At 43.0% G+C, this 19,615-nt stretch overlaps 1 protein-coding gene across 2 annotated transcripts in view; it reads left to right on the top strand.

The window, feature by feature from the left end:
* Positions 1–19,615, top strand: part of LOC138761314 (huntingtin-interacting protein 1-related protein-like) — a 186,950-nt gene that overhangs the window by 89,994 nt on the left and 77,341 nt on the right. Inside the window, exons 6-8 of one of the 2 annotated variants that reach the window (XM_069933217.1) lie at positions 6,104–6,180; positions 10,215–10,235; positions 13,075–13,136. In XM_069933217.1, coding sequence (XP_069789318.1) covers positions 6,104–6,180; positions 10,215–10,235; positions 13,075–13,136 — 160 coding nt within the window. The remainder of the gene's footprint in view (positions 1–6,103; positions 6,181–10,214; positions 10,236–13,074; positions 13,137–19,615) is intronic. The other variant, XM_069933218.1, reaches the window with a different exon arrangement.

Below are 19,615 nucleotides of genomic sequence, written 5' to 3'. Positions count from 1 at the left end.
TGGCCTAGATTTTTGTTTATTTGTACACCTAGGTATCTTATTGCCTGCATTTGCCATCTGAATGGGGATTCCTTCTTAAATTTTGAGAAATCCGCGTTATTCATAGGCATTGCTTCACTTTTATTTACGTTTATCTTGTATCCCGACACTTCTCCATATTCCTTCAATTTCTTATATAGTTCTTTTATTGATAGTTCTGGTTCTGTTAAGTACACTATCACATCATCCGCAAATAGACTGATTTTATATTCCCTGTCTTTTATTTTTATTCCTTTTATATTATTATCTATTCTTATCGATTCTGCTAGTGGTTCTATAGCTAGCGCAAACAATAATGGTGATAGTGGGCATCCCTGCCGCGTTGACCTGCTTAAGTTAAATTGCTTTGATACATGTCCATTTACTGCCACTTTCGCTAACGGTCCCTTATATAATGCTTTAATCCAATTAATATACTTCTCCGGTAAACTGAATTTTTGCAATACTTTGAACAAGTAATTCCATTCTACTCTGTCGAAGGCCTTCTCTGCGTCTAAAGCAACTGCTACTGCAGGTGCTTTATTTCCTTCTACTGCATGAATTAAGTTAATAAATTTACAAATATTGTCTGTTGTGCGTCTTTTTTTGATAAATCCAGTTTGGTCTAAATTTACCATTTTCGGTACCTGTTCTGCTAATCTGTTTGCTAATAGTTTAGCTATTATCTTATAATCTGTGTTTAGCAGAGATATTGGTCTATATGACGCTGGTGAGAGTGGATCTTTCCCTTGTTTTAGTATCACTGTAATTATTGCTGTTTTACATGAATCTGGTAAATTTTGTGTCTCATCAATCTGGTTGATTACATCCAGGAGGGGCGGTATTAATAGATCTTTAAATGTTTTGTAGATTTCTATTGGGAGTCCATCCTCTCCTGGTGTCTTATTATTTGGTAATTTTTTTATTATCTCTTGTATTTCTACTGTTCCAAATGGTTCTGTTAATTTATTTTGTTCCTCTATTTGTAGTTTTGGTAGTTCAGTTTTAGTCAAAAATTCATCTATTTTCCCTTCTTTCCCTTCGTTTTCGGTTCGGTATAATTGTTCATAGAATTCTCTGAAGTTTTCCTTAATTTCTTTTGGATTATATGTAATTTGTTTGTCTTTTTTCCTTGTTGCCAATACCATTTTCTTAGTTTGCTCTGTCTTAAGCTGCCATGCTAAGATTTTGTGTGTTTTTTCACCTAGTTCATAATATTTCTGTTTTGTCTTCATTATATTCTTCTCCACCTTATATGTTTGTAATGTTTCATATTTTATTTTTTTATCCGCCAATTCTCTTCTTTTGGTTGTATCTTCCTTTATTGCTAATTTTTTTTCTATGTTTACTATTTCCCTTTCCAACTGCTCTGTTTCCTGATTATAGTCCTTCTTCATCTTGGTTGCATAACTTATTATTTGTCCTCTAATGAATGCTTTCATTGCGTCCCATAGTATAAACTTATCTTCCACTGATTCCGTATTTACTTCAAAGTACATTTTTAATTGTTTTTCAATAAATTCTCTAAAATCCTGTCTTTTAAGTAGCATGGGGTTTAATCTCCATCTATACATTCTTGGAGGGATGTCCTCTAGCTTTACTGTCAGTATTAAGGGTGAATGGTCCGATAGCATTCTCGCTTTATATTCTGTTTTTCTTACTCTATCCTGCATACTAGCTGATAACAAAAATAGGTCTATTCTTGAGTATGTTTTATGTCTAGTCGAGTAGTATGAGTATTCCTTTTCTTTTGGGTTTTGTTTCCTCCATATGTCCACAAGTTTCATTTCTTGCATTGATTTAATTATAAATTTGGTTACTTTGTTCTTCCTGTTAATTTTTTTCCCCGTTTTATCCATATTTGGATCCAAATTCAGATTGAAATCCCCTCCTATTAGTATGTTCCCTTGCGTATTAGCTACCTTCAAAAAGATATCTTGCATAAACTTTTGATCTTCTTCGTTAGGTGAATATATATTAAGTAGATTCCAAAGCTCCGAATATATCTGACATTTTATCATAACATATCTCCCTGCTGGATCTATTATTTCCTCTTCTATTTTAAATGGCACATTTTTGCTAATTAATATAGCCACTCCTCTTGCTTTTGAATTATACGATGCTGCTGTTACATGTCCTACCCAATCTCTCTTTAATTTCTTGTGCTCCAATTCAGTTAAGTGTGTTTCTTGGACAAATGCTATATCTATTTTTTCCTTTTTCAGTAAATTTAGTAGTTTCTTCCTTTTAATTTGGTTATGTATTCCATTAATATTTAAAGTCATACAGTTCAGCGTAGCCATTTTATATTTTGTTTATCTTCTCTTTCCGTTTTTCCATCGTTACCTTTCCTCCTTTTCCATTTCTGTTTTCTTATTTTCAACTCTTTACCAGACAACATTCCTACAACATCCAACATTTTCCTTATTCTCCTATTTCTATCTTCTTTATCCCCAATCTCCCCTTCCCCTCCTGAGTTGTCCTTTATCCCTTGTCAGACAACCACATCTCCCCTCTCCATTTGGATTTGCGAATCCACTCGCAAGCGTCAACTGATTTTGCAGTGACCGCTCTTTTCCCCCACCCAGCCCCCCCCAGAAAAGATTTCACTTTTCATATGTCACAAAGGTCACTCTTTTAATTCCCTCCTTATTCTCTCTATTCCATTACCTTCCCTTATTAATTCTTGTCTATACTATCTATGTTTTCCTCTAATTACAGATACTTTCACGTATGCCCATCGTGGTCATTTTTACCCTCATTACCTGTCTTCATCCCTCAGTCTATTTTTGTCTTTACCCACATACATATCAATCTTGATCATTTTTACTCTCATTACCCGTCTTCATCCCTCAGTCTATTTTTGTAATTGTTCTGCAAATTTTCGTGCTTCTTTGGATCCGAGAACAGTCTGTTTTGTTGTCCTGGAATAAATATTTTCAATACTGCAGGATGCTTCAGTGTAAATTTATACCCTTTCTTCCATAAAATCGCCTTTGCTGTATTGAACTCTTTTCTCTTCTTTAGGAGATCAAAACTTATATCTGGATAAATGAAGATTTTTTGCCCTTTATACTCCAGTGGTTTGTTGCCCTCTCTTACTTTTTCCATTGTCTTCTCCAGTACCTTTTCTCTTGTAGTATATCTTAGGAATTTTACTACAATAGATCTTGGTTTTTGTTGTGGTTGTGGTTTAGAGGCCAATGCTCTAAGTGCCCTTTCTATTTCCATTTCTTGCTGTAGTTCTGGACATCCTAGGGTCTTAGGGATCCACTCTTTTATAAACTCCCTCATATTCTTGCCTTCTTCATCTTCCTTAAGGCCCACTATCTTTATGTTATTTCTTCTGTTATAATTTTCCATTATATCTATTTTTTGAGCTAGTAGTTCTTGTGTCTCTTTAGTTTTTTTATTAGATTCCTCCAATTTCTTTTTTAAGTTTTCTACCTCCATTTCTGCTGCTATTGCCCGTTCTTCTATCTTGTCCATTTTTTTCCCCATTTCTGTTAAGGTCATATCTATTTTATTCACTTTCTCTTCTGTGTTGTTTATTCTTCTTCTTAAATCATTGAATTCCTGTGTTTGCCATTCTTTAAATGACTCCATGTATCCTCTAACAAGAGCAAGTATATCCTTTACCTTGCCTTTCCCTTTATCTATTTCTCTGTATTCTTCCTCTTCTTCTTCCTCTGGGTTGGCCATCTGTTGTTTCTTTGTTGCCCTTTCCTTCTCTTCTTTCTTGTTTTCATTGTTTTCTGTGGTCTCTTCTTGCTGCAGGTGTTCTGCAGCTGTCGTTGCCGGCTGTGGAGATTGACTCCCCAGCTGGTCCCCCTCCCGTCGGTGTGTTTTTTTTCCTGCGCATCGCGCATGCGCGACTCCTCGCGCATGCGCGGTTGCGCACTTTTACTCGGCTCTGTGAGCCATTGATGTAGTTCTTTTTCCACCGACCTGAGGTAGTGGGCTCCTCTCTCCACAGCGGGCCTCTTCGGACAGGTAAGGCCTTCACCTTTTTCCTCCGTTGTCTTCTCTTCCTCTCTTCTTACCGTTGATTTTGATTTTTCTTCTTTTGTTTCCATCTTCTTTCCACCTTTATACTCACTTTTCTTTAACTTGTATTTCTGTGCCTTTGTATTTTCTCTTGTTTTTCCCGACTTTTCTGGAGAGGGCTGGAGTTCACCGTCCGGCCACTACTCCATCACGTGACTCCTCCTATCTTTTGGATGGCTTTACGCTCGGGGGTATTGGTGTCCCTATACCAGACCATGATGCAGCCGGTCAGCACACTTTCCACCACACCTCTGTAGAAATTTGCCAGGGTTTCTGATGTCATACCAAATCTCCGCAAACTCCTAGTGAAGTAGAGGTGCTGACGTACTCTCTTCATGATGCCATTAGTGTGTTGGGTCCAGGAAAGATCCTCCAAGAGAGTGACTCCCACGAACTTTTCTGATCCCTCAATATAACTGGATTGTGCACCTCTGGCTTTCCTTTCCTGAAGTCAATGATCAGCTCCTTAGTTTTGGTGACATTGAGTGCAAGGTTGTTGTTGGTGCACCATTCAGCCAAGTTTTCAGTCTGTACGCTGACTCATCCCCTTCCTTTATACAGCCCAGTACCAGGGTATCGTCAGCAAATTTGTAGATGATGGTACACAGTTGTATGTGTAAAATGAGTAGAGCAAGGGGCTAAGAATGCATCCCTGTGGTGTTCCGGTACTGATGGAGATTGTAGAGGAGAAGTTCTTACCAATCCTCATTTATTGTGGTCTGGAGGTGAGAAATCCAGGATCCAGTTACACAGTGGGGTGTTGAGTCACAGACTTGGAGTTGGATGTTATGTTTTAAGGGAATGCTGGTGTTAAATGCTGAACTGTAGTCGATAAAGAGCATTCTTATGTATGCATCTTTGCTGTTCAGGTGTTCCAGGGCCTGAATGCCTCTTGCGATAAATGCTGAAGTAATGTTTGCCTTCGTAACTGCTTCCTGCACCTGCTCTTTGCTTTCAGTGATCAGTGCACAAGAACACCCAAACCCCTTTGTAGATCAAATTTTTCCATTTGAATAATATTTTTCCTTTTATGTTTTTTCTTCACAAATATCTGTATGTATTTACCCACTTAATTAACTTGTCTAAATTGCCTTTTTGAATGCTCTGCACAGCTTCAATCAGATTTGTCATCAACAAACTTAACAGTAATATAGTCCAAATCACGTGCGCTCTCTCTCTCTCTCTCCCCTCTGTCTCTCTCTCTCTCTTTCTCTCTCTTTCTCTCTCTTTCTCTCCTCTCTCTCTTTCTCTCCTCTCTCTCTTTCTCTCCTCTCTCTCTTTCTCTCCTCTCTCTCTCTTTCTCTCTCTTTCTCTCTCCTCTCTCTCTCTCTTTCTCTCCTCTCTCTCTCTCTCTCTTTCTCTCCTCTCTCTCTCTTTATCTCTCTCTCCTCTCTCTCTCTTTCTCTCTCTTTCTCTCCTCTCTCTTTCTCTCTCTTTCTCTCCTCTCTCTCTCTCTCTCTCTCTCTCTCTCTCTCTCTCTCTCTCTCTCTCTCTCTCTGTGTCAGGTGCTAGAGGACCGATTTCTGTGGTACCACACGTCACCACTTTCTGCCTTGAAAAGAAGACCTATCTATTCATACCTCTGTTAATTTTTTTTGTCCTTGTCAGAATATTAACCTCAATAACAAGTGCTTTAATTTTTTCATACTAATCTCTTGAGTGGTATTGTCTCAAAGATTTTCTAAAACTCCAAGTAAATCACATGGACTGGATCTCCTGTACCTATTCCACCACTTTTGAAATGTTGACCATCCTTATTTGATTGAAACTACAGTACATTACATTGTAACGTATCAGCAACAATACCATAAGGAAATCCGAGGAGCCTCTCCTCAATACGTATGTTTTACCAAATGGACTTGTTGAGCTTCTCATGATGAGATGAACTTGACAGAAACTTAAGGAAAGTGAAAACAATCTCGAAATAAAGCTGAGAATGGGAGATTGATTACTTGGTAATCTAGGATGGCAAAGATGAGTGTTCATGCGCATGAATTTCTGAATGAGGTCACTTTCTGATTATTTTTCTTTGGCACAGCATTCCGAGTTCCCACCTAATCTGGAAGTGACTGATGAAGCATTGGATAAAGCTTCTGGCACAGATGTAAACAATATGTAAGTCTGATCAGTTCCAGGCCACGATTGCGCTGGTTTTGAATGTGAAGCTTTGTACACTGAAAGCTTGACTGAAGGTGTTTGTGGGAGAAGTAACTTGACTTGCCCCATAAGAGGATGGGTGCTATTGCTGGCGAGACACAGCAGGCTCTGAACATCGTTGCAGGAGTGTGTTCTGGGTCCTACAATATCAGTTACTTCATCGTTGGCCTGACTTCTAACACAAGATCAGGAATTAAACATTGTGCATTCACGGCTTCTTAGAAAATAGTTCAGGCAAGTTCATGACAATATTCTGTCACCTGCTGTGAAGTTACAATTAGTATTGTTCCATGTAAGGGCCAGGCAGTATCCACCTCCAACTAGAGTCAGACAAACCGGCCATACAAATCCAGGATTTGAGGACATGCAGTGGCTAAGTATTCCATCTTGAGTGTCTGACACACCAATGCTTTCCCACTTCCTGTCAGACACAAGTCATGTTCATGTGGGTGATGGAATACTTTCCACCTGAGTAGATGAGTGCACCTCCAGCATTCAACTGTGACAACATACCACATTACAGCACAGTACAGGTTCTTTGGCCATCAATGTTGTGCAACCTCTATATTCATACCAAAAAATACTAAACCTTATTTTCTTTCATCCATGTGCTTGTTTAGAGTCTTTTTAATGCCCCTAATGTTTCAACCTCCACCACCACCCCCAGCAAGGCATTCCAGGCATGCACAACTCTCTGTGTTTATTAAAAAAAAACTTACCCCTGATATCTCCCATAAACTTTCCTCCCTTCACTTTATACCGATGTCCTTTAGTGTTTGCTATTCTCACCCTGGGAATAAGCTGTTGGCTCTCTAGGTTATCAATGCCTCTCAGAATCTTATAGACCTCTATTAGGTCTCCTCTCATCCTTCTTTACTCCAAAGAGAAAAGTCCTAGTTCAGCTAACCTTTCCTCACAAGACTCATTTTCCAATCCAGGCAGCGTCCTAGTAAATCTCTTCTGCAGCCTCTCCATGGCTTCCATACCCTTCTGATAGGGAGGTGACCAAAACTGAACACAATACTCTAAGTGTGGTCTTGCCAGAGATTTCTAGAGCTGCAACATGATCTCGACTCTTGAACTCAATTTCCCAACTAATGAGGCTCAGCATCCCATAGGCCTTCTTAACTATCCTATCAACCTATGCGGCAACCTTGAGAGGTGAATGGATTTGGACCTCGAAGTCCCTTTATCCCTCCACACTGTTAAGTATCTGACCATTACTCTGTACTCAGCCTTCTGGTTTCATCTAACAAAATGCATCACTTCACACTTATACAGATGGAACTCCATCTTCCACTTTTCCTGTAACCTATGGCAACCTTTAGCACTACCCACAACTCTTCCAACCTTTGTACCATCTGTAAAATTACAACCATCCTTCTGCTTCTTCATCCAGGTCATTTATAAAAATTACAAAGAGCAGGGGCCCCAGAACAGATCCTTGTGCAACTCCACTAGTCCCTGACCTCCAGACTCTCCGTCCACTACTACTACTCTCCTTTCTACATGCAAGCCAGTTTGAATCCACACAGCTAAGGTTCCATGGATCCCATGCCTCACGACTTTCTGAACGAGTTTCTCATGGGGGATCTTGTTAAATGCCTTACTAAAATCCATATACACTGTATCTACTGCCCTGCCTTTATTAATTTCTTGTGTTACATCTTTAAAAAAAAACTCAATTAGGCTTGTGAGATGTGACCTTCCCCTCACAAAGCCATGCTGGCTATCCCTGAGTAGAATGTACTTCTCCAAATTCTCATAAAGCCTGTCCTTAAGAATCCTCTCCAATAGTTTGCACACCACTGACATAAGACTCACCTATCTATAATTCCTAGAATTTTCCCTATTACTTTTTTTTTAAACAAGAGGACTACATTTGCCATTCCTCAATCCTCCAGCACATCCCCTGTGGCCGAGGAGGACTCAAAGATCATGGCCCACAGGTAATCTCTTCCTTCATTTCTCACAGTAACCTGGTGTATATTACATTAGGCTCTGGGGACCTATCAATCTTAATGCTTTTAAGAAATCAACACTTCCTCTTCCTTAATCTGAACATGGTCCACTACACAAGTGTGTTCTATTCTGACCTCACCTTGACCAACATCCTTTTCTCCGGTGAATACTCATGCAAAGTGTTCACTTCGGACCTCCCAACCTCCTTCACCTCTAGGCACATGTTGCCGCTTTTATTCTTAAGCGGCCCCCCTTTCATTCCTGTCATCCTTCTGTTCTTCACGTATGCATATACCACCTTGGTGTCCTCGTTAATCCTACTTTGCCAAGGCCTTCTCTTGTCCCCTTCAAGTTTCTTTCTTAGGTTCCTTCCTGGCTATGATATAATTTTCATGAGCCCTTTTTCCTGTTTCCTAAATCTAATGTATGCTTCCTCCTTCTATCAACCATGCTTCTGGAGAAGCACCCCATCTACTACCTGGAATACTCTTCCCCTCCACTATTTTGTGCACCATCCATAGACTGCACTGTAGTTACTCACCCAGACTACTCTGCCAGCCCTTCCAAATATACAGTCTCTGTCACCAGAAACACAAGGGTAGCCGGTGCATGGGAACTTGCATATCATACTGACGGGGAAGAATATTATAATGATTTCATTGTCACTGGGTCTAAATTCTGCAACGATTGAGCCAACGGCATAATTGGAGTACCCTTCAGCAGAAGGAGAAGGTGACAGTAACTGGTAAGTCTTATGTCAGTGGTGTGCAAACTGCGAAAAGGCCATTGGGGATAGGCAATAAATACCAGCTTTGCTTGCACAATTCTCAGGTGAAAATGAGCTTGAAAAAAAGTGTTCAGAGGGAACTTGTTTCCTAAGGCTTTGTTAACTAATTCCAATATCAGAGAATTCCTACATTACTGTAGGAAAGAAAAATAAAAATATATTTTCTTACTCAACTATGTATATTTGGCCCAGATGGAAATGAGGGCTCTTCATTTTTATCAAATTTATAATTTGATTAGGTGGATATTTTTAACTTCTACGTAGTTAATTTGCTTTACTTTTTCTTAAATTGAATGAATTGATTGAAATCTCTTTGGCAGACTCAATGTTTTGGACTATGAGCACATTATCAGCTGAGTTGAGTTTTATAAATTTTGACAAAATCACGTGGGCGATATTTCTGAAAAAATTCAAACTGTTTACCTCAAGATACATTCGACTTTTCTGCCTCTAGGCTTTTTGTATCAGACGGAGCAGCAAACAGCTTTCCTGCTTGTCTCCGCCACCGGGAAACAGCGAAGAGCTGCCGAGAGTGACTCTCCCATTTGAGCCTCGTGTTCTGTTCTGCACTCTATCCAAGCCTGTCCCATATTGTACTTGTCCAAAGTTAAAAATCCATGATATTTCTTTGAAAAGTAACATTAGGACAGCACTAAGTGTGTCGGACAGGTTATAAACCAGATTAATTTTGGCAGAAGACACCAGTATTTGTCAATTTGCAGCTTCCATTCCAAGTACCTTTTATCGGAGGAGATTATCTGCTCTCCTCGGGTGTGTGTAGAACATGGTACCACTGTTAAAGTAGTGGCACAGGTTCACCACCTGAACCATGAAGATGGGCAAGGGAGGCACTGATGATATCTCAGCCGAATGACAGCACTGTAAATTCCTAGCAGATCAGACCAAGTGTGTAGGCGATGATATGGATAGTGCATGTTCACAGCTTCTGGAAGCGAATGTTCTTCTCTTTGTATTATGTTACATTCAAAAACTTTGTTCAAGTACAACATTCATCCCACACTATTACGGTGCAATGAAGTGATTTGGATGCCGTGTATATTTAGGTGCATGTATAAAAGGAAAAACATCTGCTTATTCCTTCTCAACATAAAATGATGTGCTTTCTACTGGCCTTTCTAGCAAGTGGAAAATAAGAAAGTTCTTTCACAACCACTAGAAAAATTTCCAACTAGCATTTGTGTTCTATGATCAAGCTTACCAATATTCTTTATGCTTTTTATAGAGCATTATTCTCTTTTTGGAGGTGAGTTTAAAAAAAAATAAAGTAATTGAATGTAATTTTCCTCGTGAGTGAGCTGACAAATGATCCTACTAACATGGCTGTTTTACACCATAATTATTTGTGCTTCTGTCGTACCCCATACTGGGTTCAGGACAATTGCAGCTAAATTCAAAATGTTTTGTCAGCAGTAAAAATAATTTCACATATAATACATTGTGGGGTCAATACTCTAGTAATTAGCAACAATATAAAGAATATGGTGCTCAGACTTCTATTAGAGCTGAGAACTGATTTTTATCAATTTCTGCCATTTCTCTTTAAAATATATTGAGACCCATTCTCTCTTTTTGGTTAAATTCTGAAATGCTGGTCTGATAATTAAATTATCATTTTTTTAATTAAAAAAACAATATTTTGTAGATTAAAAGGCTTCTTTTTAACTACATTCTTCAGGAAATGATTTGAAGTTGTAGGCAAACCCGTTGATAGATTGCTTTCCTTGAGTACTGCAGTTCTCTGAATATTCGTGCACTTGACATTATTTGGTAAAATTGTCATAAAATTTTTAAATATTAATTCTAATTCCCGACATTTATAGAAGTGGTGAATTAACAGTTCTACTTGTATTTACTAGAATGATAGCAGGAATGAAATAATTAGCATATGAGGAACATTTGACGGCTCTTCAACTGCACTTGTTGGAGTTCAAAAGGATGAGCAGCCTGGACAGAGTTGATGTGGCAGGGTTGCTTCCCATAGTAGGGGAGTCCAGGACAAGAGGGCACAACTTCGGTGGGGGTGGGGGGGGGGGGGGGGCGTAATTTTAAAACCGAGATGCTGAAAAATTTCTTTAGCCAGAGGTTCATGAGTCTGTGGATCTTGTTGCCGCAGGCGGCTTGGAAGGGAGGTTGTTGGTGCATTTAAGGCAGAGATTGACAGATGTTTGATTAGTCAGGGCATTAAGGGCTATGGGAGAAAGCGGGGGAGCCAGGCTGAGTGGGAAGTTGGATCAGCTCATGATAGGATGGCGAATCAGACTCATTGGGCTGATTGGCCTTCTTTTGCTCCTATATCTTGTGATTGTGGTCTTATGCTTTTGGACATCATTACTCACCTTGTGACCATTTTCCATGACCTGCTGTCTTGGATGGGTAACTGGATAATTACTTAGATCTGTATTTCATTTAATGTAACCTTCACAAAAATGTGCTGCTAACCTCTTCTGAAATTTGGATGTCTTTGCCTTGATAGCAGAATAATCCAGTCCCTGTGGTGGCTTCACAAAATGGTGAAAGCAAGCATGACTCCTTCCTTTCCTGGCATCATGCATGTATGAAATTGCTGTTGAGTTGAAGACCATAAAAATAAATGATCCTGTTTCTTGTAATTTATAAACTAAGTACCTAGGTATAATTAGAGATACTAGTTCCCTTTTTTCCATGTAAAAGCAGAATAGAAGCAAAGTTTTGTTCTTGCAGAATCAAGGGCACAGTTGCTTCAAATGTGCACCTGTAGCATCCACCAACAGCTGGCATTTCAGGGTAAAGAATGTCTTTAATAAACACTGATAACTTTTAATAAAGGAATATCGGTTTGCCTTTTGATGCAAAAATTAGAGTACAATAAATTCATAATTTATTGCATTTTTAAAAAAAAAGTTAACTTTACCGCTGTGCTAACCAGAGATTAGCAGAGATTCTAGTCACAAAGGGGCGGCTAAACCTTTTAATTTTTAATTTAGACATACAGCAAGGTAACAGGCCTTTTTGGCCATTGAATCTATGCAGCCCAATTTGCCAACAGCCCTGGTGCGTACTCGTGGAGCGAAATGTCCTGCTGCTGAGCTGTATGTCCAAATTAAAAGGTTGGCCACTCCCCTAGTGGATGTGCACTGTTGTCGCCAAATAATATTTCACGTGATAAAACAGTAAGCTATTAATTCTTGAGCAGGGTTCTCAGAAAAGTCATTGTCTTTTGGTGGCATTGGAAGGATTTGGAGAGGAGGAAGAGTCACTGAATTAAACAGGACAACATGGAGACTATTATTCCCTGTGAAACTGAACTCGTAGATCTGGACAAGGAAGAGACCACTTGGTTGGGTTGCTCACTTGTTAAGCAGGTAGTTCTGTGTCCTTCCTGACCCACCCTCCCAACTGCTGAGACGGATTTGACGTGGGTGACCAAACTGGAGATGCTGGTGGCCAAGAAATTGATGGAAAAGTAGCCTTTTTAAAATGTACTGTGGTACTAAAGGTCATTTTTATTTGTCTGCAACCCCAACCCTAGTAAAGCAAAATTGGCTCAGCATTTTCATTTGGTTATAGATCATTGTTTGGAGGAATTTCCAAACCAGTTTAAGCCAGGGTCATTGAATTGAGATTATCTTTCAACTGAAACACCTTTATTTAACGATGCCATATCACGGGAAACAGCTTTTTTTTGGAAATAATTGTTAATGTGCATGATGCTGAAGTCTTTCCTGATTGGTATGCCCAGGCTGTGTTTGCTTTGCTTCAGATATAAAGGAGTGATGGTGTTCTTGGCTCTCTGTGTCAGCAATGCTAAATGATTATTATGAATCTTGCATGGCTTTAGATGTTCAGGCTGACTATTACATTTCAGAGGGTGCTATTTTCTCTTCAAGGTAGACATTTTACTTTGATAAACCACAAGGTGGCAATTAAGAAGGTGGAGGGTGGGTTTCAGTGGGTATATTGTACCTGAAACCATGATGTGTTTGCTGCAGTTAATCAATTTGAGAGAAGGGTAATCACATTAAGATGGAGAGGAAAGTGTTGCCATATGTTTAAATTTGTTTTGTTAAAGATTCTGCATTAAAGTAAACATTTTTTTATTACAGCTTCCAGCTCACGGTGGAAATGTTTGACTATATGGACTGTGAACTGAAAGTGGCTGAATCTGGTGAGAATTTTTCAGTTGGAGACTTGTTTTTTCAGGAATATTAACTGATGTCCTTAAGGCTAATGAACAAGTTATAATTACGACAGCTTAGAAATTAGTCCTTTGGTCCATCTGACCTTATTGCTCATCTATCCCAATTCCATTTGCCCAGTTAGGTTCATATCCTCCAATTCAAATGTCTGTCTGCATGGGTCTTAAAGTCAATGCATCTGATTCCACCACCTCTGGCAGTGAGCTCCAGATATCACCCAAAATCTTTCTCCTCAAAACCCCTTTAAAACTTCTGTTACGAACCCAGAGGACCCCAAAACCCAGCAGCAATAGATATTCACTAAGACAAATGGTTACTTAAACAAAAGTTGCTTTTAATTATCTTTAAACATGAAAACAGAATCAGACTTTAACTTAACTCTATTGACTTACTTAACCTAACTTAACCCCCTTCTAATTCTAAGCGCACGTGTATGTAATGTGTGTGTAAGTTCAGAAGAGTTCTTTGGTTCACAGTCCAATCTCACTTCTTATTCCTCCAAGTTCACTGGTTGCAGGCAATTCTTATACTGTGCACAGAATTTAACATTTATAAAGTTCACCAGGCTTTGGTGTTTGTAAGGTAAATAGTTACCGTCAGGAAGGTTCTTGTCAGTTTTCAGAGAGAGATTTGTTGTTCCAGGACATCCACAACTGATGTACTTCCATCAGCCACTCCGGTGTCTTGCTGACAAAACTTGCCCCTTCAGGGTTCTCCAGATTTTAACCTCTTTCTTTCAGGTCACCACAGAGTTCCTTTTTGTTTCCCTTATTCCAAGTGAAACATTAGACAGCCAGCCCTCTCCTCTTGCATGAACCACAAAGGCTTTGACCAGGCCATTCCAAAAAGGGCTCCACAAACTTGCCAGCTTATCCTGTTCTAGCCCCAACTACTTCTGCTGGCTGTAACACTGTGCAAGTGACCTGTCTCTCTCTGTCTCTCTGAGAGAAAGCGCGTTTGACTCTCTCTGCTTGCAAAACCACGACCCTCTCAGAATAGCAAGTTCTCTTCCAGACAGCAGGGGTTCCGACATGCTCTTTCATCTGTTGCCTTTTGTAAACAGCAATCCATTAATGGTCTCTTGAGCACTCTTCAAAAACTTTTGCAAAAGTTCTGGAGCTGATACATCTACCGTGGGGTAGAGCTCCAGTATTTTAAGTAAGATCTGATTTAAAGTGTTTGTATGTGACCTACTCTAACAACCTTTCCCAATTTATCTCCCAAAAACATATCTATATACTCTGTCACACTTCCTTTCATCTTAAACCTATGCTTTCTTATTCTTGATACCTTACCTTGGGAAGAAAGTTTCTGAATATCTACCCCATCTGTGCCTTTCCTAATTTTATACACTTTTCTCAGGTCTCCCCTTTGCCTTCTTCATTCCAGGCAAAACAATCCCAACCTAACCAGTCTCATAACTGAACTCCTCCACTTCAAGCAATGGGGTCTCCTGCATTCCCTCCAGTACAATCACATTCTTCCCATGGAGCAGCAATGAGAAGTGCACACACTGGTGCAAATGTAATCGAACCATCCATCGCAGACCAATGAGGGCAAGCAATGCCATATGCCTTCCTCACCCCATCTACTTGTGATGCATGGTCAGGGAATCATGGACTTGAACCCCCAAGGGCTTTCTGTTTGTCAACATTCCTTACCTACGTGACCTCCCACAATGCATCACCTTGCAGGATTAAATACCATGTCCTGACACTCTACCCAACTTTCCATTGTATCCATATCATGCTGCGGCCTTGGATAACTTTCCTTGCTATCCATGACACTGAATTTTCAAATGATCCACAAACTTGCTGATCATTCCATGTACATTTACACCAAGTTTAATGTGCTTAAAATAATAGGGGGTGGGGGTCACAACAATGATTTCTGCTGTACACCACTGTTCATAGACTTCCAATCAGGGAAAGCAGCACTTCAACAAGACCCTCCCCCTATACCTATTGTAGATATATTGGGAAGCTTGCTATGGATACCATGTGCCTTAAGTCTCTAGATTGAACCATAGAATATTGCAGCACAGAAACCAACCCCTTTGGCCCTTCCGGTCTGTGCCGAACAAAGAACAGAACAACATGAGCTACCCTCCAGTCCTCTGGCACCACATTTTATATATTTCTGCCAGAGCCCCTGCAATTTTTACACTAACCTCCTTCAAGGTCAGAGGGAATACCTTGTCAGACCCAGGGGATTTATCCACCCTTACTTGCTTTAAAACAGCAAGTACTTCCACCTCTTTAATCTGTGTAGGTTCCATAACCTCACTGCGTCCTTACTTTCCATGACTCTGCCTATTTCCTGAGTGAATACTGATTGGGAAAAAAAAAATTAAGATCCCCCACCCCCCGACACCTATGGGTCCATACTAAGCTGACCACTCTGATCTTCAAGGGGACCAATTTTGTCCTCTCCCTGAGAGGGATTGCAGTCCAGTCAGCACCTTGGCACCGGCCACAGCGCATTCATAGAGGTAAGACACCCGACGTGAGGGTGCAGAATCTCCACCTTTACACTCAGGCTTTTTCACTGCATGAAAGGGCCTTGTGGCTTTTCAAACGTATGTAAATCCTATCTCTTAGAATTATCTCCAGTCATTTCCCTACCACCAGCTTTGAGAAACTTCAAGCCCATAGTAATATCGCTCTTGTCTATTTCAGTGATCTTCCTCTAATTCTTGCTGTCTTTGGGGAGGCCCATAGCATAATACCAACCAAGTGATTGCATGATATAGGCTGTTGAGCTGTCTTTATAGAGGCTGCCAAATATTTATTCCTTCTGACTATGTTAGCTGTATTGACCATCTTCAGCATTGCTTTTGTGTCTTGATAAGAAACTTGTGTCTAGCTCTCATTTTTAGCCCATAATAGTTACCAGGTGAACCTGCCTCCTAGTTCCAGACTAAAAACACAAATATTGGACAGCCACTTATGCTTTAAATAAATTGCAAATCTTGCCTTTTTTTCATAAATGTATATCGAAAAGGATAAACTTTGGATCTCTTTCTCCTGGTCAGAATGTTGACTGGAGTTTCACTTGGAGCCAAAAAATGGCATCGTGTGACAGCAGGTGGTATTGGGCAATATTGAGATAAATGGGTAGAGTGTAGCGGCAGTTACACTACTACTGAAAGAACGCACAACCAGACAGGTTGAGCTCAGTGAGCAGAACTGATTTATTGCAGGCTGCTGGGCTGGACTTATACTCCCAGCCCAGACCTGGCTAAGAACAGCGCTGGGGGGGGGCGCTGACATCAGTCTAGTGTCACCTGGTCCCCCAGCTCAGGCTTCTGAGACCGGTGCTGAGAAGAAGGGGAAACCCCTGACAGTGCCATTTTGGCCGGCTGCCCCGCCGTGTGGATTACAAGCGGGGCAGGTTCGCCTGTCTAGTGGCATGCTGCCACACAGCCTCCGCCAGAACTGGCGCCAATGTCCTTTTCAACTGGGCAGCCTCACTTCTTGGGCTGGGCCACAATCACTGGTTCGGTGGTGTTGAGGTGCACTGGCACCCAAGGTTGTCCACAGTAAACAGTTCCCACCTGCCATCGATGTACAGCGTGAACGTAGACCTTGAACACTGCCATCGGGATTGCCTCGGACCAATGAGTGGTGCGGTCCACCACCGTGAACAGGTAACTGTTGCCCTGGGAAACGGGTAAGGGCCCGACTATGTCCACGTGAATATGGCTGAACCGTTCCCTGACGTGCTCGAACTCTTGCACAGGGGCCCTGGTGTGTCTGTGTACCTTGGACATCTGGCAATGGTTGCATCTTCTGGCCCAGCCCGCAATCTGCTTCTGCAGCCCATGCCAGATGAACTGCTTTGCCACCACCTGGACCGTGGACCTGATGGACGGGTGTGAAAGGTCGTGGGTGTGGTGAAAGACTTGCCTGCGCCACTGCTGGGGAACCAGCCATCTGCGCAGAGATGCCCAGCCTCGACTTCGACCAGCTTGCCCGGGACCAGAAGTCCAACGAGGAGACGCGAGCCTTCAGGACTGCCATCACAGGCCAGCAGTTCTGAGACCTCCGGACTGTGGGGTGCCCATGGAGACATTGCACAGGACGGTGCTTCTGCCACTCGGAGTCCGGAGGTCTCAGAACTGCTGGCCTGTGATGGCAGTCCTGAAGGCTCGCGTCTCCTCGTTGGACTTCTGGTCCCGGGCAAGCTGGTCGAAGTCGAGGCTGGGCATCTCTGCGCAGATGGCTGGTTGCGAGAGTGCATTGGCGACCACGTTGTCCTTCCCCATCTTGTGCTGAATGTCGTTGGTAAACTCTGACATGAAGGAGAGGTGACGCTGCTGGTGGGCCGACCAGGGGTCCTTCGCCATCGCGAGTGCCTGGGTGAGGGGTTTGTGGTCAGTGAAGATGGTAAAAGTCTTCCCCTCCAAGAAATAGCGGAAATGCCACACCGCCAGGTACATTCCCAGTAACTCACGGTCAAAAGCGCTATACTTGCGCTCTGATGGGCGGAGAAGCCAGCTGAAGAATGCCAGTGGCTTCTTTTGTCCATTCACCTGCTGCTCCAGGATGGCGCCAACGGCTGTGGCAGAGGCATCGACGGAGAGCGCCATATGCAGGTCGGTGTGTGGGTGGGCGAGCATGGTAGCCTTCGCGAGGGCATCCTTGGTGGCCTCGAATGCACTGCAGGCCTCTTGTGTCCAGTTGAGCATTTTGTGCTTGGCTGCGATGAGGGCTAATAGCGGCTGCATTATGCACGCAGCTCCCGGGATGAATTGGTTGTAGAAGTATGGTCAACTTCTACATACCCGCGAGCTTCTAATGCCCCTTGAGATTGTCCGGACGTGGGAACTCCTTGATAGTGGCGATCTTCATAGAGGTGGGCGTGGCTCCCTCGGCCGTGATGGTATGGCCCAGGAACTGCATGGACTCTTTCCCAAACTGGCACTTGGCTGGGTTGATGGTGAGGCCGACGTTGGCCAGCCGGGAGAAGAGGGTGCACAGGTGGGCCTTGTGTTGCGCCCGATCCCTGCTGGCAACGACGACCTTGTCTAAGTAAATGAAGATGAAATCCAGGTCCCTGCCCACTGAGTCCATGAGGTGCTGGAAGGTCTGAGCGGTGTTCTTGAGCCCGAACAGCATGCAAAGGAATTCGAACAAGCCGAAGGGGGTGATGATGGCCGTTTTGGGTATGTCCTCAGGGTGCACTGGGATTTGGTAATACCCGCGCACCAGGTCAACCTTGGAGAAAACTTTGGCACCATGCAGGTTGGCCCTAAAGTCCTGGATGTGAGGGATGGGGTAACGGTCAGGAACTGTCGCCTCATTGAGCCGTCGATAGTCTCCACAAGGGCGCCAGCCGCCGGAGGCCTTCCGGACCAGGTGGAGCGGTGAGGCTGGGAGGGGATGTGGTGGAAAACCCCGTGACACGGCGAGGCAATGGAGAACTGTGGCTTCAGGAGCTTTGGAAACTCGTCCAGGATTTGGTGGAACTCATCTCTGGGCTGGCTAATCGTGGCCATCTGCGGCTGCTCTGTGCGGGAAGCGTCGAGGTGAACGGCCTGGAAAGTACGAGCGTCCACCAGACACTTACCTCGAATGTCCACCAGAAACCTGTGGCGAGGAGAAAGTCGGCACCCAGGATGGCGGTCGGAAAGGACGAGACGGTGAACCTTCACGAGAACTTTCATCGGCTGATCTGGAAGTGGACTGTCTTGTCTCCATATGTCCGGATCTCTGTTGCATTGGCTGCACAGAGGGGAGGTCCTCGAGGTCGGTTCCTGGACTTGATGGCCATGGCCTGGATGACGCTGATATGGGCCCCAGTGTCGAGGAGGAACCGCCGGTCACTGACTGAGTCCTGCAGGTAGAGGAGGCTGTGTCCTTGGCCAGCCGCTGCAGCCATTAACAGCGGCCGGCCTGATTGTTTCCCTGGAACGAGCAGGGCTGACGACACTTCTGAGCCTTGGCTCCCCAGCACTGGTGGTAGAAGCAGAGGCCTGGAGCAGATGCCATGCCCCTGGTAATGCTCTTGGTGGCCCCTGAAGGGACCGGATGCTCTACCACAACGCTAAGGACGGGCTTGGCGAGGTCATGACTGTGACTCGTGACCTGCTGGACCTCCGAGCCCTCCAGGAATCGCTTGAGCCATAGCTCTTGGGCCTTCTGAGCGACCTTCCTCAGGTCGGTAAGGCTCTCTTGGGCCAGTAATGGCCGGATGTCCTTGGGCAGATGGTCGAGGAAAATGCGCTCGAAGAGTGGGCAGTTGATGTGATCACCCATGAGTGCGAGCATCTTGTCCTTCAGCTCCATCGGGGACCTGTCCACCAAGGCGTCGAGGTGCAGCATCTGAGTGGCATGCTGGCGCCTGATTAGTCCGAGGGATCCGTTGAGCACTCGCTTGATTGTCTTGTATTTGTCTTTGGCGGGTGGGTGCTGAACGAGGAGCAGCACGCGTTTGGCGGTGGCCT

Source organism: Narcine bancroftii, chromosome 4 (genome assembly GCF_036971445.1).
Source record: "Narcine bancroftii isolate sNarBan1 chromosome 4, sNarBan1.hap1, whole genome shotgun sequence".
NCBI classification, from domain to species: domain Eukaryota; kingdom Metazoa; phylum Chordata; class Chondrichthyes; order Torpediniformes; family Narcinidae; genus Narcine; species Narcine bancroftii.
Note: the sequence above shows the minus strand (reverse complement) of the source record. Positions and strands in the feature narration are given on the sequence as shown.